This window comes from Anguilla rostrata, chromosome 9, assembly GCF_018555375.3.
Source record: "Anguilla rostrata isolate EN2019 chromosome 9, ASM1855537v3, whole genome shotgun sequence".
NCBI classification, from domain to species: Eukaryota; Metazoa; Chordata; class Actinopteri; order Anguilliformes; family Anguillidae; genus Anguilla; species Anguilla rostrata.
Genome location: NC_057941.1, coordinates 36,177,791 through 36,197,262, shown reverse-complemented (window position 1 = coordinate 36,197,262; position 19,472 = coordinate 36,177,791). Strand labels below are relative to the sequence as shown.

General features: G+C 44.2%; 1 protein-coding gene and 1 pseudogene across 1 annotated transcript; both read left to right on the top strand.

Annotated features, from left to right (window-relative positions):
- Positions 1-11,175: 11,175 nt before the first annotated feature.
- Positions 11,176-12,102, top strand: LOC135262573 (uncharacterized). The gene has a single exon (XM_064349582.1). It carries the CDS (start codon positions 11,176-11,178, stop codon positions 12,100-12,102), a length of 927 nt encoding a protein of 308 aa, XP_064205652.1.
- Positions 12,103-12,852: 750 nt separating this feature from the next.
- On the top strand, positions 12,853-16,974 carry LOC135262572 (uncharacterized; annotated as a pseudogene).
- Positions 16,975-19,472: the final 2,498 nt, after the last annotated feature.

Below are 19,472 nucleotides of genomic sequence, written 5' to 3'. Positions count from 1 at the left end.
ATGCCTTCGTGCAGCATCTTTTGTACCTGGTCCTCTATGATCTGTTTCTTAGCAGGAGAGGTGTGGTAAGGAGGGAGATTGACGGGCCTCGCATCACCGATGTCAATAGCATGTTCAGCCAGAGAGGTGTGGCTAAGGTGACTATCAAACAACTCACCGAAGCATTCCAGCAGCTTCAATAGCTCCGCCTTCTGTTCCCTCTCTAAACTGGCTTCCTCAACTTTGCTTTGAACAGCAGATGGTGGGATTCCAGGCACATCATAGTGCCACCCTCAAGGTCAGCCACAGCCAAGCTGTCATCCTCCCACTCATTGGGGCAGGGCGGTCTGTCATTTATGATCATAGTCCTGGAGGGTACATGGATGGTTACTGAGGCACACATCATAAAGTCCATCCCCAAGATCAAAGGAGAAGAGAGGTGAGGGATTATGGCGAACCGACAATAGAAACGTCTGCCCATGAAGCCGATAGTCAACCAGGTGATCCCTGAGGGGTCGCAGACTGTACCATTCGCGAGATGAACGGGTGGGTCTGACCAGGTGTGGGTCTTAGGTTGACTTTGGTTGTTTTTCTGAACGAGCTCGGCCCGCGCGGCTGAAAGTGAGGTGCCGGTGTCAAGTGTGGCATCTAATGCTACAGCGTTGAGGTTCACTTTGACTTTAAAAGGGGTGTTCCATGATGACTGTGAAGTCTTGTTCTCCACATGACCGAGCACAGCAGCAGGTCCAAGACTGAAGGGAGAGGTGTGCCATAAAGTGCGACTCTATATTTTTCCAGAGCATGCTTACATATAAGCTCAATCTGTTCTTGCTCTGAAGGTGGGCTTTTCAGTTTGTTGAACTCACTTAACGTGGGTAACGAATGTGGGGAGGGGCTCCTTAACATAACATAAGCGTCTTAAAGGTACATTTCACAATTTTGACTGTAACAAAGTCTATAACAATGACTGAGAGCCCAGCATAACAGCAGGAATGGTTGCTTCAGTGCAGCATTGTGCAGTCAATCATAACATTACATAGTAATATACCAGCAGTCGTTGAGGAGTAAATGTTGTTTTCTTTCAGCCTTTGGAGGATTTTACAAAAGTTTTCCATATAGATATTTGTCTACTGCCTCTTGATCTTCCTGAGCTTCTTGTTAACATTACTGCCCATCAGCTAACACTGAACACTGCACCTAGGAATCTTAAGCTTTACAATTTCTCGCAGGGAATAACCATTCTGCTGTAACAAATTGCTGTAATTTTTACAGTAGAATCCTAGAGTAATGTATTGTTGCATCTTGGGTTATGAAAATGATTACAGTTTTGACCTGTGTCTGAATTTAACAGTACATGTTAAGCAAAAATAAAGGATGCAATCAATTTTACAGTAAATTCTGCTGGTGTGTTGCTTTATGGTATTGATTTGCATTTGCGCAGTCTGGTTGTGAGCACTGAAAAAACACTAAAAACGTGCCACAGGTTTCAAACTCCATCATAACCACCGGGTGGGTAAAACCTAATGTTACTATACATTTCTAAACCGTGCAGCTTACAAGATTTGTTGTCGATTGCTTTTGCTTTCACTACCATTAATATTTTTCTTGCTAACGAATGTCAATGTTATTACTTATCTTGAACAAGCTAATGTAGCTAAGTTAGCTAGCTGGCAAGTGTTAGCTAGTAATAGCTAGCACGTGAGCAAAAAAGTTTTCAGAATTTCACATTCATCATAACCACTGTGGGTAAGAATTAACGTTACGTTACATTGCCGAACTGTGACTGGACAGCGTGTTTGTTAGTTAACATTAGCATTGTCAATTAACGTTAGTTTTGCTAATGTTATTCATCGTAATTCATATTTTGTTTGCAAACTAAGGTCATGTTAATCGTCCTGAACACACTGGCTAGCTATATTGGAATGGCAGGTATGCCATCCCACCAAGTTACGCCTTGGCGGGGGCATGCCCCATACCTATACAGCACCAAGAGTTTGGCACTTTTCAGGGTTCTCCACAGAAATAACCACAACAGCCACAGACACTCAGCCCTTAAAAACATTAAATTCTGTACATTCTAATCCCATTTCAACAGACCGATTTCATAAACAACTTCACATGTCCACACCATAATAGAGTATACTATTAATCATGATAATGTTGTATCGACACTTATGGAAGTTAGCCAATTTGTTTGCCACGTTATATCATTCATATTGAGGCTCGGGTTCTTGAGGTTTGAAAGTGTATGTCATCAACTATAAGCTAAAGGTTGTTTTATACTTCAGCGCAGTCTGCATAGTTCTCGTAGTTTGCATTGCGTGCGGCACTCGCGAAGGGGGCAGGCAGATCATTTATACTTGTGCGGCATGTTGCCCTGCAAATAAGAGGAGAAACCCAGAGTGTGTGAGACTTTGTTCACTCTTGGGAGGTGTCTCATGGCATGTGGCTGGCAGGGAAATCGCTTAGTACGTTAGATCACTTGGAAATCGCTTTGTACGCTAGATTATTGCTAGATTGGTGCAAGCAAGAAGTAAAGAAGCTTAGCGTTGAAGGCCATTGCAGGACTGAAGAACGGGTGATTGCTATACAAGTGGGTGAGCCATCATGTGCTGTTTTATTTAAATAGGTGTTGTTTTTATTGTATGTAACAAAGTATAGTATGCTGATTATTTGCATTTTAAAGTGATTGCTATACAAGCAGGTGAGCCATCTTGTGCTGTTTGATTTAAATAGGTATTGTTTTTATTGTATGTAATAAATTATAGTATGTGTAGTATTTGTATTTTGAAATGATTTAATGAGAAGTGTTGATGGTCAAAAATTATATACAGTGATATATTGTACTGGAATTAAGGTTGTTTCTCTCTCTTGTGTGTGTATGTCCACAGAGGGCCTTGTCATGTTTTATTATAGATATCCACATTTATCTTGTGTGCATGCCTGTGGCTCACCGTGTGTTGCACTGGTTTGCTGTGTGAAGTTTTGTGAACAAAGAACAACTGTTGCACCCAGCTGGTTATAGCTTGAGACCTTGAACCTTCATTCAGTCTAGTGTTAATAAACCGGTTTGATTTTTGTATAAACTTGACTCTGGTGTTTTACTTAATGTAAACTAAGGTGAACTGTGTTACATACGCAGAAGTATAAAACAGCCTCAACGCATTTAACTTCAGGACAATCGCGCGTCAAATTAGAAGTTCAAACGTCGTTAGTCTGACATACCGTTCAAGTTTCTAATCAAGTTCTAAATCTTAAAGTTAATGTGAAAGCCCCAACCCCGTTGATTCTCTCGCGTTGCATCATGTACATTTTATTTTGGTTGACATTGACACATCTGTGCCCAACTAACGTTAGTTAAGGGTTCCTACTGACTAACGTTAGCTATCTGTCTGGTGTCTACTTAACTCTTGTAGGTCAATGGATTATGATGTTGGCACACACAGTTGCACTTGAGCTTCTGCGGTGTCTCCTTGAATTTTGCATTGCAGTTATTACTAGATTTATCTGATTTTTTTCCTTTTTCGGACCCAATTCTGTGCCATATTGCACACATTGCAATTCAAAACTACAAAACTAATATAGGATTTGTACTGATCACATTCAATTGATATTTTTATCCAGCCGTTGGGTCTAAAGTACACAGTTAAAATGTTTCACTGCAAATTGTGTAGTCATGAGAGCAAAATAGTAATTTCATTCACACAACACACGAAACTACACCGAAATGAACCAAATTGCTCTTTCTCGTGTGGTGTGCCAAATTGTTCACGATCATTCAGAAAGTTTACACCTTTAAGTCTCATTTATACAGAGATCATAAAGGATATCAGAGATCTGTGAAAGGTGCTCAATTTCAAGACAGGACATTGATTTGCCAAATAGAGTTTTGTCAGTTCAGATGTATAGGCCTCTGTTACGACCCTTCTAGGGGTTAAGGGTGCAATATTTAAAATGATGTTTGGCACTAGGAGATGTAACTAAATATATAAGCTTTCTTATGAGAGACACACAAGGCGGACTACGGTGAAAGGGATTTTACTGTGTGGGGGGTAGGGCTATTCACAAATATTAACAGACATTTCCAAACATAAAACACGCCAAGACACACAACCGAGACCAGTAAAAAAAAAAAGGAGTGGTGCCGAAAATAACACAATACCCTAACTACGAATTTGTAATATAACTAACCAATTAACAATACAGAAAACAAAACTTGTCTAACTAACCTAACTGCGACCAGCAGTCATAAATAAAGGGGGCGACACCACCACTAAACTAATGTGCTTAGACAGAGCCCTTACCCTACGTGTCAACACGTGTATAGGGGCCCCCGGAACTTACCTAACACTGGTCTCTGAAGTGAACCAGGGAGGACAAAATTTTAGACAACACAACTCTCTCAAATAACACACACAATCTAGCATTTGCCCAAACACACCGCACAAATGAGGAAACGGAAGGCTCCTGCAGGAACGAAATGGGGATATTTTAAATTGAGAGCTGAGGCATGATTGGAGGAGACATGATTGCAGGAGGGAGTTGATTGGCGTATGGGGGGGGATGAGCGGGAGAATTCTGATGATTGACAGCGGGGATGACCAATGGGAATAACGAAGGGTGGCACAGGGACTCCTGCGGAAAAGTGAGAGAGCAACCGAGAGAGAGCAGAACGAAAGAGGGGAGAAAAACGCACGCCCGCATCTCACACGCGAACGTAACACTCCCCCACACAAGAACAAACTAGTTAAAGTTTGTTCAATACACGATGACAGGGGAATACAATACAACAGTATACAAATCCCAAATCTAGTATCATGCACACACTAAACACGAGATAGCGCATCTGCTACCACATTGTCCTTCCCCTTCTTATGTTTAATCACAATGTTGTAATTCTGTACAATCAGAGACCAACGCATGAGGTGCTGGTTCTGGTTGTACATCCTATACAAAAAACCAATGGGTTGTGATCCATGTAGACGTCAATGGGCACAGAACTAGAGCCAAGATAGACTTCAAAAAACTGCAATGCTAATAGCAGCGGAATATCGTATCTGGTGCTTATTAAACTTCCGGGAGAAAAAACAGACAGGGTGATCAACTCCTTCCGCATCTTCCTGCAGAAGCACGGCACCAGCTCCCAGGGCACTCGCATCAACCTCTAACTGAAACGGTAGTGCGAAGTCTGGGGCAGCGAGCACAGGGGCACTACATAACAACGCCTTAACACTTTCAAAGGCATGCTGACAATCTGGGGTCCATTCAAAATGTTTAATCACACTGAGGGCACTAGTCAAAGGGGCGACAACCACAGAGAAGTTTCTACAAAAACTTCTATAATAACCTGCCATTCCGAGAAAACGGCGTAGTTCACGCCTTGTGGTGGGCGCAGGAAACTCAGCGATGGCAGCAACCTTCGCTTCAACTGGACGGACCTGACCTCGACCCACCTGTTTCCCCAGGTAGGTTACGGTCGCTTTACCAAATTCGCACTTGGCCAGGTTCAGAGTAAGCGTTGCTTTGGCCAACCTGTCGAACACTATTCGCAATACTTGAATGTGATCGGACCAATTGTCCGACTTTACAACCAAATCATCCAAATAAGCATAGCAATTAGGTACACCAGCTAGGACTGTATTCACCAACCGCTGAAAGGTGGCGGGGGCGTTGCGAAGTCCAAATGCCAAAACATTATATTGCAGAAAGTCATCTGGGGTGACGAAGGCAGAAATTTCAGAGGCACGGGGTGTCAAAGGAACCTGCCAATACCCCTTAAGTAGGTCGAGTTTAGTCACAAATTTTGCGGAACCAGTGTTGTCGATGCAGTCCTCCATCCTCGGCAGAGGGTAGGAGTCTGGCACTGTAATCGCATTTACCTTGCGAAAATCTGTACAGAAACGTGCTGTACCGTCGGGCTTTGGAACAAGAAGACAGGGTGAACTCCAGGGACTGGAGCTGGGCTTAGCCAATTCATTGTCTAAGAGATACTGCACTTCCTGTTTCATAGCATCGTTACAGCAACGTAAAACGTTACAGCATTGATATGGTATGGATGTTGTCTAATGGGAACAGAGCCATTCACATCAATATCATGCTGCAAGACAGTTGTCTGAGAGGGGATGTCACCAAAAAGTGCCGGATACTCACCGATTAACTGAACTATATCACAGCACTGATTATCTAATAAATGAGCCAGATGGGAAGACAAGTTTAACAAGGACTCAGAATTTGTTAGTCTAGCGCACTGTTGAGGTGCGTTCCGAAGCACAAGACCATCTTCATCTTCTGCACAACATAGACGGAAGGTTATAAGGGCAGGACTAACAATAGAAACAGGTAATACCTCCTTCCCGTCCTCCGACGGGGTGTCTCTCTAACATGATATGTTTTAAGCATATTAATGTGGCAAACACGAGACTGGCGCTTGCGGTCGGGTGTTCGGATTACATAGTCCGTTTCACTAAGTTTCTCTTCCACAGTGTATGGACCAGAAAAGCGAGCAGACAGAGCAGATCCAAGAATAGGCAGCAACACCAGGACCTGATCTCCCGGCTTGAAAGAGCGCACTACAGCCTTCTCGTCATAACGACGCTTCATAGTCCTCTGTGAGGAATAAAGTGCCTCTTTGGCAAGCAAGCAGGCATCGTGTAACCGCTCTTTAAACTGACTGACACAATCCAACACATTAGACTGGGAGGACGAGTCATCAGACATAAACTGTTCTTTTAAAACCTTCAAAGGACCTTGTACAGCATGTCCAAACAGCAGTTCAGCTGGACTGAACCCTAACGATTCTTGTACCGCTTCTCTCAAAGCAAACAATGCAAAGGGCACAGCCTCATCCCAACCTGTTCCCGTCTCCAGACAGTATCTGCGGAGAGCAGAGTGTTTGGTTCCACCGTTCCAGTGTACCCTGCGACTCGGGATGATACGCACTAGAAACTCGATGCATAATGGACAGAGAATGTAAGAACTGTTTAAAGTGCTTGGAAAGAATATTAGTGCCTTGATCTGTCTGAATAATTTTTGGAAAACCAAATATAGAGAAAAATTTGGTCAGTGCTTTAATCACCGTTTGAGCCTTTCCCAGTACAACACACTGGAGCAAAATAATTTTATCAGCCTCCGACCATTCTCGGTTTGCTGCTAGCCTTTCAAAAAGTATAAAGAAGGTATCCAAATCACGTTCATTAAATTTAGGAACCAATTTCAGATTGTGCACAGCGCTACTATGGACAGGTGAATGAGAATCCTCCCCTTCAACAGACAATACAGAGGCATCAAGTTTTCCTTCCGTAACCAAACTCAAGCGCTGATTTCGATAGGCCACCGCGTCTTTTTGTTTCTCCTCAGCTAAAGCCAATTCTCGGTCTTTGAGCTGTGCCTCATCCTTTTGTTTCACCTCAGCTAAAGCCAATTCTCGCTCTTTGAGCTTGGCATTAATTCTAGCAAGTTCAAGCTGCTTGTCATTTTCCAGCTGTATTTTCTTAAACTCCAATTCAGTGAGTCTTAATTTAAAATCAGCTTCCGTCATCTCTGTGGCCATCGTTTCCACTTTCAAAATCCCTCGCTCCACTGCGAGCTCAGTCAGATGCTGCCGAAGTTCAAAAACACTGTATCGCCCAGTACACAATTCTCTAGGCTCACCCCAATGACGAGCGAGTAGGACCAATTCCTCCCTCAAAAGAGAACGCAAGGTAGAAAAGGACGGACGAAGCAGAAACTCATTAACGCGTGAATTCTTATGCAACTCAGTGAAGCCTTTGCTACGGCTCGAATACATTCACTTTTTCACAAATCGGGCACAAGCCAACACCAAGAATCCATAAACTAAGAGAGAGAGTCATGCACACTAAATCTATAACACAGTAACAAACACCGTTTCCAAAATACCAATACGAAATACAAAGTACCAATACAGTTTCCACCAACAGGTGACAGTAAAACGCCACTACACAACCAATATCTCACAAAATGGAGCCAAAACTCCCAGGGAAAAAAAAAATATATATATACACTTCCCAGTTAATAGTCACGACCCTTCTAGGGATTAAGGGTACAATATTTAAAATGATGTTTGGCACCAGGAGATGTAACTAAATATATAAGCTTTCTTGTGAGAACAATGAGAGACACACAAGGCAGACTACGGTGAAAGGGATTTTACTGTGTGGGGGGTAGGGCTATTTACAAATATTAACAGACATTTCCAAACATAAAACACGCCAAGACACACAACCGAGACCAGTAAAAAAAAAAGGAGTGGTGCTGAAAATAACAAACACAATACCCTAACTACGAATTTGTAATATAACTAACCAATTAACAATACAGAAAACAAAACTTGTCTAACTAACCTAACTGCGACCAGCAGTCATAAATACAGGGGGCGACACCACCACTAAACTAATGTGCTTAGACAGAGCCCTTACCCTACGTGTCAACACGTGTATAGGGGCCCCCGGAACTTACCTAACACTGGTTTCTGAAGTGAACCAGGGAGGACTAAATTTTAGACAACACAACTCTCTCAAATAACACACACAATCTAGCATTTGCCCAAACACACCGCACAAACGGAAGGCTCCTGCAGGAACGAAATGGGGATATTTTAAATTGAGAGCTGAGGCATGATTGGAGGAGACATGATTGCAGGAGGGAGTTGATTGGCGTATGGGGGGGATGCGCGGGAGAATTCTGATGATTGACAGCGGGGATGACCAATGGGAATAACGAAGGGCGCACACGGACTCCTGCGGAAATGACAGCAACCGAGAGAGAGCAGAACGAAAGAGGGGAGAAAAACACACGCCCGCATCTCACACGCGAACGTAACAGCCTCCATCTGAAAGATTTCATTTGTCATTTAAAGGGTTATTTGCAAGGGTTATTTGCAAAAAATTGGTTGCCCTATTAGGGGATGTGAAAAAAAAAATTGTTGTGAAATCTTCATTTGCATCTCATATATCCAGAGCACATAAAAACAGTTCTGCTGAACATTTACACAAGAGAGTACTGGAAACACAAACTGAAAATGTTACTCAGACCACTGATATGTCTATGACGCAGGATGGCTATTCTGAGGACCCAGAGCCAGATATTCCCCTTAGTACTGTTGATGAAGATCTCTTTTTAAATAATTTGACACTGTTTTATTTGAAACTTGACGCAAAGTTTCTGTTACCTACTTCAGTAATTCAGACTATTATTGAAGAATTTCAAGAAATTCATGTACTTGCCAATTCACATTTGCTCTCAAAGCTCAGTGAAAAGTTAATTGTACGTGGAATTTCTGAGAGTATCATTGAAAATGTAATTGAGGAGCTTAAAAAGGAGGATCCCCTCAAGGCCTGCAATAGTGTTTTACAAACAGATCAGCGCTGTAAGACTCTCTTTAAAAACAATTTCAATTATGTTGAACCTGTGCCCTTGTTCTTAGGCAGTAACGACTCTGGGAAGGAGTGTTTTCATATCATATCCAGCTCGTACTTCTGTGTAGAGAGCAGGATTTTAAGTATTTTGGACAGGGATTCGTTCTGAACCAATTGGAAAAAGATCTCAAGGATCTGGAGGACATTGGCATTGTTTTCGGGGATGGATGGGTTTTGAGAGGTGCTTTATGTGCCATAGCTGGGGACAATCTCAGATCTCAGAGCATTGGAGGCTTTGTGGAAAATTTTAGTAGAAGTACCTATTTCTGTCGATATTGAGACCTTGACAGGGAAACATTTCCATGTAGTCCACTGTCAACAGGTTCAACAAGAACTATCCAGTCCTATCAGCAACATGTACAAGACGTAGAGGCTAGTGACATAGACAGTGCACGGGGTGTCAAATTTGACTGTATATTCCACCAGCTTCGATATTTCTATATATGTCAGCCTGGACTGCCTCCATGCCTTGGGCACGACCTGTTCGAGGGCATTGTGTCTTTTGACCTTTCACTGTTTATTAACCATTTAGTGAATAAGGAGAAATTTTTTACATATTTAGAGTTGAACAGATCCATCGGCCAATTTAAATACCTTGGAAATGAAGCAGATGACAAACCTCTGGAGGTCAGCCCAGGCAGTGAGAAGCTTAGTGGACATGCAGTCCAAAATTGGTGTCTGTTGAGAGTACTTCCCCTCTTAGTCGGGGACAGGGTAAAAAATCCAGAAGATAATGGTGTATGGCAGTTGCTTTTGCTCCTAAGACAAATAGTTTATGTATGTGCGCTAATAATCACTGCAGATCAGGTGGCATATCTCAAAATCCTGATTGATGAATATATAAATTTCAGAACTGAAACATTTCCGGACCATCCCCTCAAACCAAAACACCACTATCTGTGTCATTACCCTGAGCTTATTATACGGTTTGGACTTCTCATTCGCCTGTGGACATTAAGGTTTGAAAGTAAGCATACTTATTTCAAACAGTGTGCAAGGAAACTTCACAACTTGGAACTCTAGCTGAGAGACACCAACTCCGTCAAGCCTACTTAAGTGCAGGCAGTATATTTCCACCGCTTATTCAAGTAGACAATGGAACTGAATTCCATGACAGGGGCTACAATGAGAAGATCAAGGAGTCAGTTGCTGCATTTGATTTTACATTTGATGCCACAATTGCTACTAATGATATCACAATCAAAGGCACAAAATACAAAAAAGGAATGTATGTTGTGACTGGAAAAGATGAGGGGGGAATTAAGCTGATACTGGTTAATTATTATTCTGCTGTTTATTTTATTTTATAGAAGCAGCAGGCTGTGCAGCTAGTTGATTTGGTTGTTCATTGCCTAACAGAAGTAGTCCAGGACTCAAACTTTATCTGCATTAAGCATGACCTACTTGATTATTACCCCTTAGTCGAGTACAGGGTGTTTGACATGTCAATGCTAATCCTTCACCAATCTTTCCCTTATTTGTAGAGCCATGTCAGTGTTAGGAGAGGAGATCAGAGAGGCTGTGTTATCAGTGTTACCAGGTTTGCCTGAGCAGACACTTTCATCCCTCCTGGAAAAGCTAGCAAGTGTAGGGGTACAGTGCAAGTCGGACCTTCAATTTGTTCAACAAGAGCATCTAATGGAGCACATCAGACCAATACAGTGTCGCAAACTACTCCTTGCTTGGAGATGTGAAGGTAGTGTATGAAGACGTTTTTAAAAATTTAACCTTAATTAAAAAATTAAATTAATTTTTTTTTTTAATGAACATATTTCAAGCAACTAGGCTAAAGATTTTACTTCCAGGACAAGCAAGAAGTGCCACACTCACTAGCTCCTCAGAGGCCATTGACCCATCATCTTTGGACTCAGCAAGTAGTCCTTTGCCACATTCATTGTCCACGCCCAGCACACCCTCAACCACCAGCTCAACCAGCTCAGTAGACCTAGAAATCTGGCCTCACAGTTTTCGCATCCCATGGGAGAGGATGCCACTAAAATTAAGAACAGCAATTGCCACAGGGAGACGACCTACACCGGCAGACCGTAAACCAATGATTAGAATCACTGTGGATGAAATGAGACTTGTTGAGTTAAATCCAACCAGAGCAGATTGCCACACAATAGCCAAGAACATTGTGAAACAGTACCCAAAAAGTTTTGCAGATGCACTGAAAGATGGCGCTATAATTGGGAGTGGCTATGCATCACTTGTAAACCAGCTAAAAACTTGCATTGAACACTTGAATTGTGATAACGTACTGGCCCGACGCAGGAAGCAGAAAAGGCTTTCAGGCACGCAAACTGTGTGCAATACAAGAGCGCCATCTGACCAGTATGGCTGTGCCAGGTGGCAGCCTGACTGTCCCTCAGAAGAAACAGAAGATCGTCTGGAGGAAAAGCGGAAGGAAATGGAGGAGCTTTATTCATGTGAGGGGCCAACAGGAGCTGAGAGAGGACAGCTTTCTGAGCTAATGCAAGCAACATACTACCTGCAGCGCCGTACTATCAATGCTAGCCCAGCACCATCGATAGCTGAGCTGAAGAGTAAGTGGCCATACCTTTTCATACAGAAGGAACTATACAATCACTTCAAGCTACTCACAGACATCCTAGAAAAAGTGGATGCAGCGATGGAAGAAAAAGGAAAGATGATCGTGCAATACTTTCGCCATAAACCAACAAACTAAGAGGTTCGGCACATCTAAAACAAAACTTGTCTAACTAACCTAACTGCGACCAGCAGTCATAAATACAGGGGGCGACACCACCACTAAACTAATGTGCTTAGACAGAGCCCTTACCCTAAGTGTCAACACGTGTATAGGGGCCCCCGGAACTTACCTAACACTGGTTTCTGAAGTGAACCAGGGAGGACTAAATTTTAGACAACACAACTCTCTCAAATAACACACACAATCTAGCATTTGCCCAAACACACCGCACAAATGAGGAAACGGAAGGCTCCTGCAGGAACGAAATGGGGATATTTTAAATTGAGAGCTGAGGCATGATTGGAGGAGACATGATTGCAGGAGGGAGTTGATTGGCGTATGGGGGGGATGCGCGGGAGAATTCTGATGATTGACAGCGGGGATGACCAATGGGAATAACGAAGGGCGCACACGGACTCCTGCGGAAATGACAGCAACCGAGAGAGAGCAGAACGAAAGAGGGGAGAAAAACGCACGCCCGCATCTCACACGCGAACGTAACAGCCTCCATCTGAAAGATTTCATTTGTCATTTAAAGGGTTATTTGCAAGGGTTATTTGCAAAAAATTGGTTGCCCTATTAGGGGATGTGAAAAAAAAAATTGTTGTGAAATCTTCATTTGCATCTCATATATCCAGAGCACATAAAAACAGTTCTGCTGAACATTTACACAAGAGAGTACTGGAAACACAAACTGAAAATGTTACTCAGACCACTGATATGTCTATGACGCAGGATGGCTATTCTGAGGACCCAGAGCCAGATATTCCCCTTAGTACTGTTGATGAAGATCTCTTTTTAAATAATTTGACACTGTTTTATTTGAAACTTGACGCAAAGTTTCTGTTACCTACTTCAGTAATTCAGACTATTATTGAAGAATTTCAAGAAATTCATGTACTTGCCAATTCACATTTGCTCTCAAAGCTCAGTGAAAAGTTAATTGTACGTGGAATTTCTGAGAGTATCATTGAAAATGTAATTGAGGAGCTTAAAAATTTTTTTTTTTTTTTTAATGAACATATTTCAAGCAACTAGGCTAAAGATTTTACTTCCAGGACAAGCAAGAAGTGCTACACTCACTAGCTCCTCAGAGGCCATTGACCCATCATCTTTGGACTCAGCAAGTAGTCCTTTGCCACATTCATTGTCCACGCCCAGCACACCCTCAACCACCAGCTCAACCAGCTCAGTAGACCTAGAAATCTGGCCTCACAGTTTTCGCATCCCATGGGAGAGGATGCCACTAAAATTAAGAACAGCAATTGCCACAGGGAGACGACCTACACCGGCAGACCGTAAACCAATGATTAGAATCACTGTGGATGAAATGAGACTTGTTGAGTTAAATCCAACCAGAGCAGATTGCCACACAATAGCCAAGAACATTGTGAAACAGTACCCAAAAAGTTTTGCAGATGCACTGAAAGATGGCGTTATAATTGGGAGTGGCTATGCATCACTTGTAAACCAGCTAAAAACTTGCATTGAACACTTGAATTGTGATAACGTACTGGCCCGACGCAGTAAGCAGAAAAGGCTTTCAGGCACGCAAACTGTGAGCAATACAAGAGCGCCATCTGACCAGTATGGCTGTGCCAGGTGGCAGCCTGACTGTCCCTCAGAAGAAACAGAAGATCGTCTGGAGGAAAAGCGGAAGGAAATGGAGGAGCTTTATTCATGTGAGGGGCCAACAGGAGCTGAGAGAGGACAGCTTTCTGAGCTAATGCAAGCAACATACTACCTGCAGCGCCGTACTATCAATGCTAGCCCAGCACCATCGATAGCTGAGCTGAAGAGTAAGTGGCCATACCTTTTCATACAGAAGGAACTGTACAATCACTTCAAGCTACTCACAGACATCCTAGAAAAAGTGGATGCAGCGATGGAAGAAAAAGGAAAGATGATCGTGCAATACTTTCGCCATAAACCAACAAACTAAGAGGTTCGGCACATCTTGTCAAGATTTGACGAATGTGGAGCAACCGCAATTGGCCCATCAGTAGTCCTGCACATTTTAAAGAAAAGATGGCCTCACTCATTCTACAGGCTGACGTAAGTGCTAATCTTAATCTCTTATGTAATATGAAGTAAAATGTTTTATGTATTTAAGAAGTTTAACACTTATGCTGTTATTAATTCCAGTGTCTAGGTTCAAACTATCAACCTGAAACTACAGTTTGTTGTTTTATGTGTTTCAGGTATCAGCCACAGCTGCAGATGTGGAGAGATTGGTTCCCCTTCCAGACTCACCCGGATTGATTGTTCAAGGTACACCAATAAGACTGTATGAGCAATGGTTTTATGACAGGGCCATACAATAACACGTTTCACAGGGATAGCCTACCTCCAGTGATTCAGAACCTTATTCGGTATATGATATTGTTGAATATTTTCAAAAGGAAGAACAGAGGAGCCCACGCTCATATAAATATTTTATTAATGCATAAGGGTATCCGCAGGTCCTTAAAAAGACTTAAAATGTCTTTATTTATTAATTTATTTCATTTTTTGTCAGAATTAGTCAAATTCCAAGGCACTCTGGTATGAGCGACAAAGATCCTCGGGGAGACCCTTCTGGACCCATACTTCAGAGTAGCTAGCTCAATGTGCGGCTCTTGCTGGCGATGACCATACTCCCATGTGGCAGGACCTGGGCATGAACCTATGTCCTGGGGCAACTATGAGCCAAAAGGCATCATATTAGACCACTACACCAACACGCCACCTCTTTTCCATTAATTTGTTGTTTAGGCCTACAGCTGTATCTACACAACTAATGGTTTGGGATGTGGATTGATCTAGTCTTTGGGAACTGAAAAAATCTGATAGACTTAAATTTTTGGGTGGTCTATGCTTTTAAAAAGGTGAGAACATTCTGTAAATGTTTTGCAACTGATATTTAATATGTCAATATGTCTGGACCTCTTCAAACTAGGATCAGTAACCACAAGAGCACCATCCCAGGAAGGATGAATTCTCATCAGTTGCAAGACATTTTACAGAATGTTCCAACCCTTTAAGTAGTCTGAAGTATATGGCCATAGAAAACTCCTCAGGCTAGAAGTTTTCTGGGTGCACAAACTAAATACTCAAATGAAACAAGGTAGTCCTTTTGAAATGAATGAAGAACTTAGTTTTTTCTATGAATACAGTATATTTTAAAACCAGTATTGAATATTATTTATATATATATATATATATATATAAATCTTGAAAAATAATTTGTTCATTTTCTCCCTCATTTGGTAGCCAATTGTGCCTACCTGTGCTCCAAATATTCTCCCCTCATACTGTAGAGTTAATTGTCACAACCACTTAGACAGGTACTGATTATTGACTTTCTCGGAATTGTGGTGCGCTATAAAATATTGTACTTCATAACATACCTGGAGGAGAGCGTTTACAAAGACTAAACGGTTGCAACAGGAGTGTCTGCCCGTATAGAGAACTCGGCTTGAAATATAGTTAACAAATAACAATACATCCAAAATGGTGCATCTCATCTCATTAACATTGCCTAATAGTGCCTTGCAAATAACAAGAAGTACCTAGTACAGAAGGTTGCTCGAAGGAGTAGGGCTGGATCGTTTTGAATTCGGAATTGTTGAGTGAGTATTCAACTTCAATACTAGGCTCTGTAGGGAAGCTAGAAACATAATCACTGCTGTCACTGTCCATGCTTGTTTGGTTTTTATTTTAGGAGGAAGGGAAGGAAGGTGTAGGTAATTTATCTCTGAGCCACACGCTCAATTCTTACCACACCCTTTATCCTTCTAGGAAAAATCTGAAGTTTGCACGGCCATTTAAAAGGGGCTCTGGAGGCTTTCTTTAAGAAGACATGATGTCCACAGTTAATGTTATTTTGACCTAATTATGTTTCTAAGTTAGTTTTTTGTAAGTTTGTATTTTGTATTTTGTGTTTCTGCCTGCCAGTAATCTGTTTGCGTGTTTTTCTGCCTGCCCGTTTTCAGCCCATCTGTGTTCTGCCCTGCCCTAGTTCTGACCTGCGTTTTTGGATTTTTGGATTTTCTTCTGTTTTTCTGTTTTCGAAGAATCGCTTTGTGTCTTTGTGAGTAGCCCTGCATGGCCTTGTTTTGGTTTTCTGCTTTTCGTTACCGTTTGTGATTAAAGTTTTTGTTTGGATTCGCCTTTTGGAGTTGAGTCTTCCCACTCTGCGTTTGGGTCCTGTCCCCGCGACTCCTCACAGAAGGAACCAGCCAGTACTGGACCCAGCAGAGATTTTTTTTTTCTTTCCTTTTCTTTCTCCCCGGGGTTTTTTGGTTTGTGTTCTATATGCCACCTGTCTGGACCAAGCCAGTGGTCGCCAGGAGGCCCTCCGGGTTCAGTCCCGTCGGACAGGCCCCCCTGTCCGGTGAACATATGGCGGACAGACTATTTGACACATGCCAGGGGTCGCGTAAATTGTTGGATTACGCGACCGAGTTTAGCGCTGTGGACGCACAGACTGACCTGCCCCAGTCCGTCATGTGCCAGCTTTTTCAGGACAGCATGAAGGACTCCCTCCATAGCGGGCTGATCTATTCAGGGCTTGCCGAGTCATCTTACTTTAAAGCCCTTATTATTACGGCTTTTCACTGGGAGGAGTATCTCCGGGGGGCCGCAGATATGCCCCCTCTAGCCGAAAAGTACTCTTTGCCCAGTGCGCCGGAGTCCGCCGTCCCGCCGGAGCCGCCTGCTCTGCCCATTGTCCCGCAGGGGCCGTCTGCTCTGCCCGTTGTCCCACAGGGGCCGCCTGCTCTGCCCAGTGTTCCTGAGCCTCCTAGTGTTCCCAAGTCGTCGCTGCCCCGCACCCAGGAGCTTCCCCAGCCCGTCCAGCAGTCCTAGTGCATTTCCGTGGCCACGCCCTGGAGGGTCTTTCCCTTTGGGGATGGGGCCAGTTTGTCCCCCTAACCATGCGTCCCTCAGTCCACCTGCCCCATTGTCTGTTTGTCTGCCTGTCCGCCTGTCTGCTTGCGTGTTTGTCGGCCAGTGTGTTGGCCTGTCTGTCTGCCCCCAAGGCCGTCGGCCCATCGGCCAGTCTGTTTACCCGCCTGCCTGTCTGTATGTCAGTCTGCCTGTCTGTTGTCATGTTAGCCCGTCTGTCAGTTCAAGTGTCAGTCTTTGAGTTCGCCCCTCTCCTTCCCTGTCTGTCTGTCTTTTGGGTTGTCGGTCAGTCTTGCTGTGTGTCTCCCCACCTGCTTGTCTCTCTGTCTGTCCTTTTGTTAGGTCTCCCTGTCTTGTTCCTGGGTTTGTGTCATCCATTCCCTGCCTGTGTCAGTCTGTTCCCTGCCTGTGTCATGGCCCGTTTCAGTGTCTCTCTCAGTCCGTTTCAGTGTCTGTCTCAGTCCGTTTCAGTGTATGTCTCAGTCCGTTTCAGTTTTGTCTGTGAGTCCCGTCCAGTGTGGTCCTGCCCTGTCCAGTACAGTGTTGTGTTTTTGAGTCTCGAGTCCTGTCTGTTCCAGTCTGGAGTCCTGTCTGAGTCCAGTCCCTTTCTAGTCTAGTCCAGTCCGTTCCTGTCTAGTTCAGTTCTGTTCATGTCCTGCCCTATCCGGTCCAGTTCCGCCCTGTTTCCTGTGTCCGGTTCCCCTCCGGGTTCTGTTCCTGTGCCCGTTCGCGTCCTGGTTCTGTACCAGTCCCTGGGCCCGGCTTCCCTCCGGGTTCTGTTCCTGCACCCGGCTTCCCTCCGGGTTCTGTACCTGTGCCCGGCTTCCCTCCGGGTTCTTTACCTGCGCCCGGCTCCCCTCCGGGTTCTGTTCCTGTGCCTGGCTTCCCTCCGGGTTCTGTCCTGCGCCCGGCTTCCCTCCAGGTTCTGTTCCTGCGCCTGGCTTCCCTCCGGGTTCTTTTCCTGCGCCCGGCTCCCCTCCGGGTTCTGTTCCTGCGCCCGGCTCCCCTCCGGGTTCTGTTCCTGCGCCCGGCTCCCCTCCAGGTTCTGTTCCTGCGCCCGGCTTCCCTCCGGGTTCTGTTCCTGCGCCCGGCTTCCCTCCGGGTTCTGTTCCTGCACCCGGCTCCCCTCCGGGTTCTGTTCCTGCGCCCGGCTCCCCTCCGGGTTCTGTTCCTGCGCCCGGCTTCCCTCCGGGTTCTGTTTCTGCGCCCGGCTCCCCTCCGGGTTCTGTTCCTGTGCCCGGCTTCCCTCTGGGTTCTGTTCCTGCGCCCGGCTCCCCTCCGGGTTCTGTTCCTGTGCCCGGCTTCCCTCCGGGTCCGCCCAGTTCCTGTTCCCGGTCCCGTCCGTGTTTGGCCCAGTTCTTGTCTGCTCCAGTCCCCAGTCCAGTCCTGTCCGGATCCCGTTCCTATCCTGTCTGGTTCCAACCCAAAGTCTGTTCCTGTTTCAGTCTGTGCTGTTCCTGAGTCCAGTCCTGTTTCTTGTCTGTTTCCGTCCTGTGCGTCACCCCCTCCCCAGGTCAGTCTCCTGGGACATCAGGAGACGTCCCTTGGGGCGGGGGGGGGGGAATTGTCAGGATTCTGCCTTTTCTGTTTCTGTTTTTCCTTTTCTCGGCCAGATGGCGGCACTTCAGTTTGTATTTCAGTTTGCTCCCTCTTTAGTTACCCTTGTGTTAATTGTATTATTGTTTTCAATAATTCAATCATTGTTTCTGTTTGTCTTGTTATCCCCTCCCTCTTTGGGGATTGTTCTTTGAGTTCACCTGTGTCTTATTAGTTTCCCTGTCTATTTAAGTTCTCTGCTTCCCTGAGTCGGGTGCTGGTTCCTTGTGTTTCTGCCTGCGTTTTCTGCTTGTGTTTCTGCCTGTGTGTTCCTGCCTGCCAGTAATCTGTTTGCGTGTTTTTCTGCCTGCCCATTTTCTGCCCATCTGTGTTCTGCCCTACCCTAGTTCTGACCTGCGTTTTTGGATTTTCCTCTGTTTTTCTGTTTTCGAAGAATCGCTTTGTGAGTAGCCCTGTGTGGCCTTGTTTTGGTTTTCTGCTTTTCGTTACCGTTTGTGATTAAAGTCTTTGTTTGGATTCTCCTTTTGGAGTTTTGAGTTTTTTCACTCTGCGTTTGGGTCCTGGTCCCGCGTCTCCTGAAAATACAGGAAAATACAACATTTGCTCGATTTAACGTGACTTCCGGTATAAACCACTCCCACTTCCGGTATTCTATCCAAATACAGATACAGATAATGACGTCTCTGCACACCCCTAGTAGGGATGTGTACAAGAAATGGATTGATCGATTACTTGTCAGATACATGCCTACCCGATCCTTTTTTATTTTTTCATGAAGGTATGGTACAACTATGTTTTGGAACTTTAACATTTATTCATTTGTCATACAGCAGTCTATGTAAAAAAGAATATTGACTACTGTATTTGTTTAAGAACAAATTAAAATAGAGGATATGATCTAA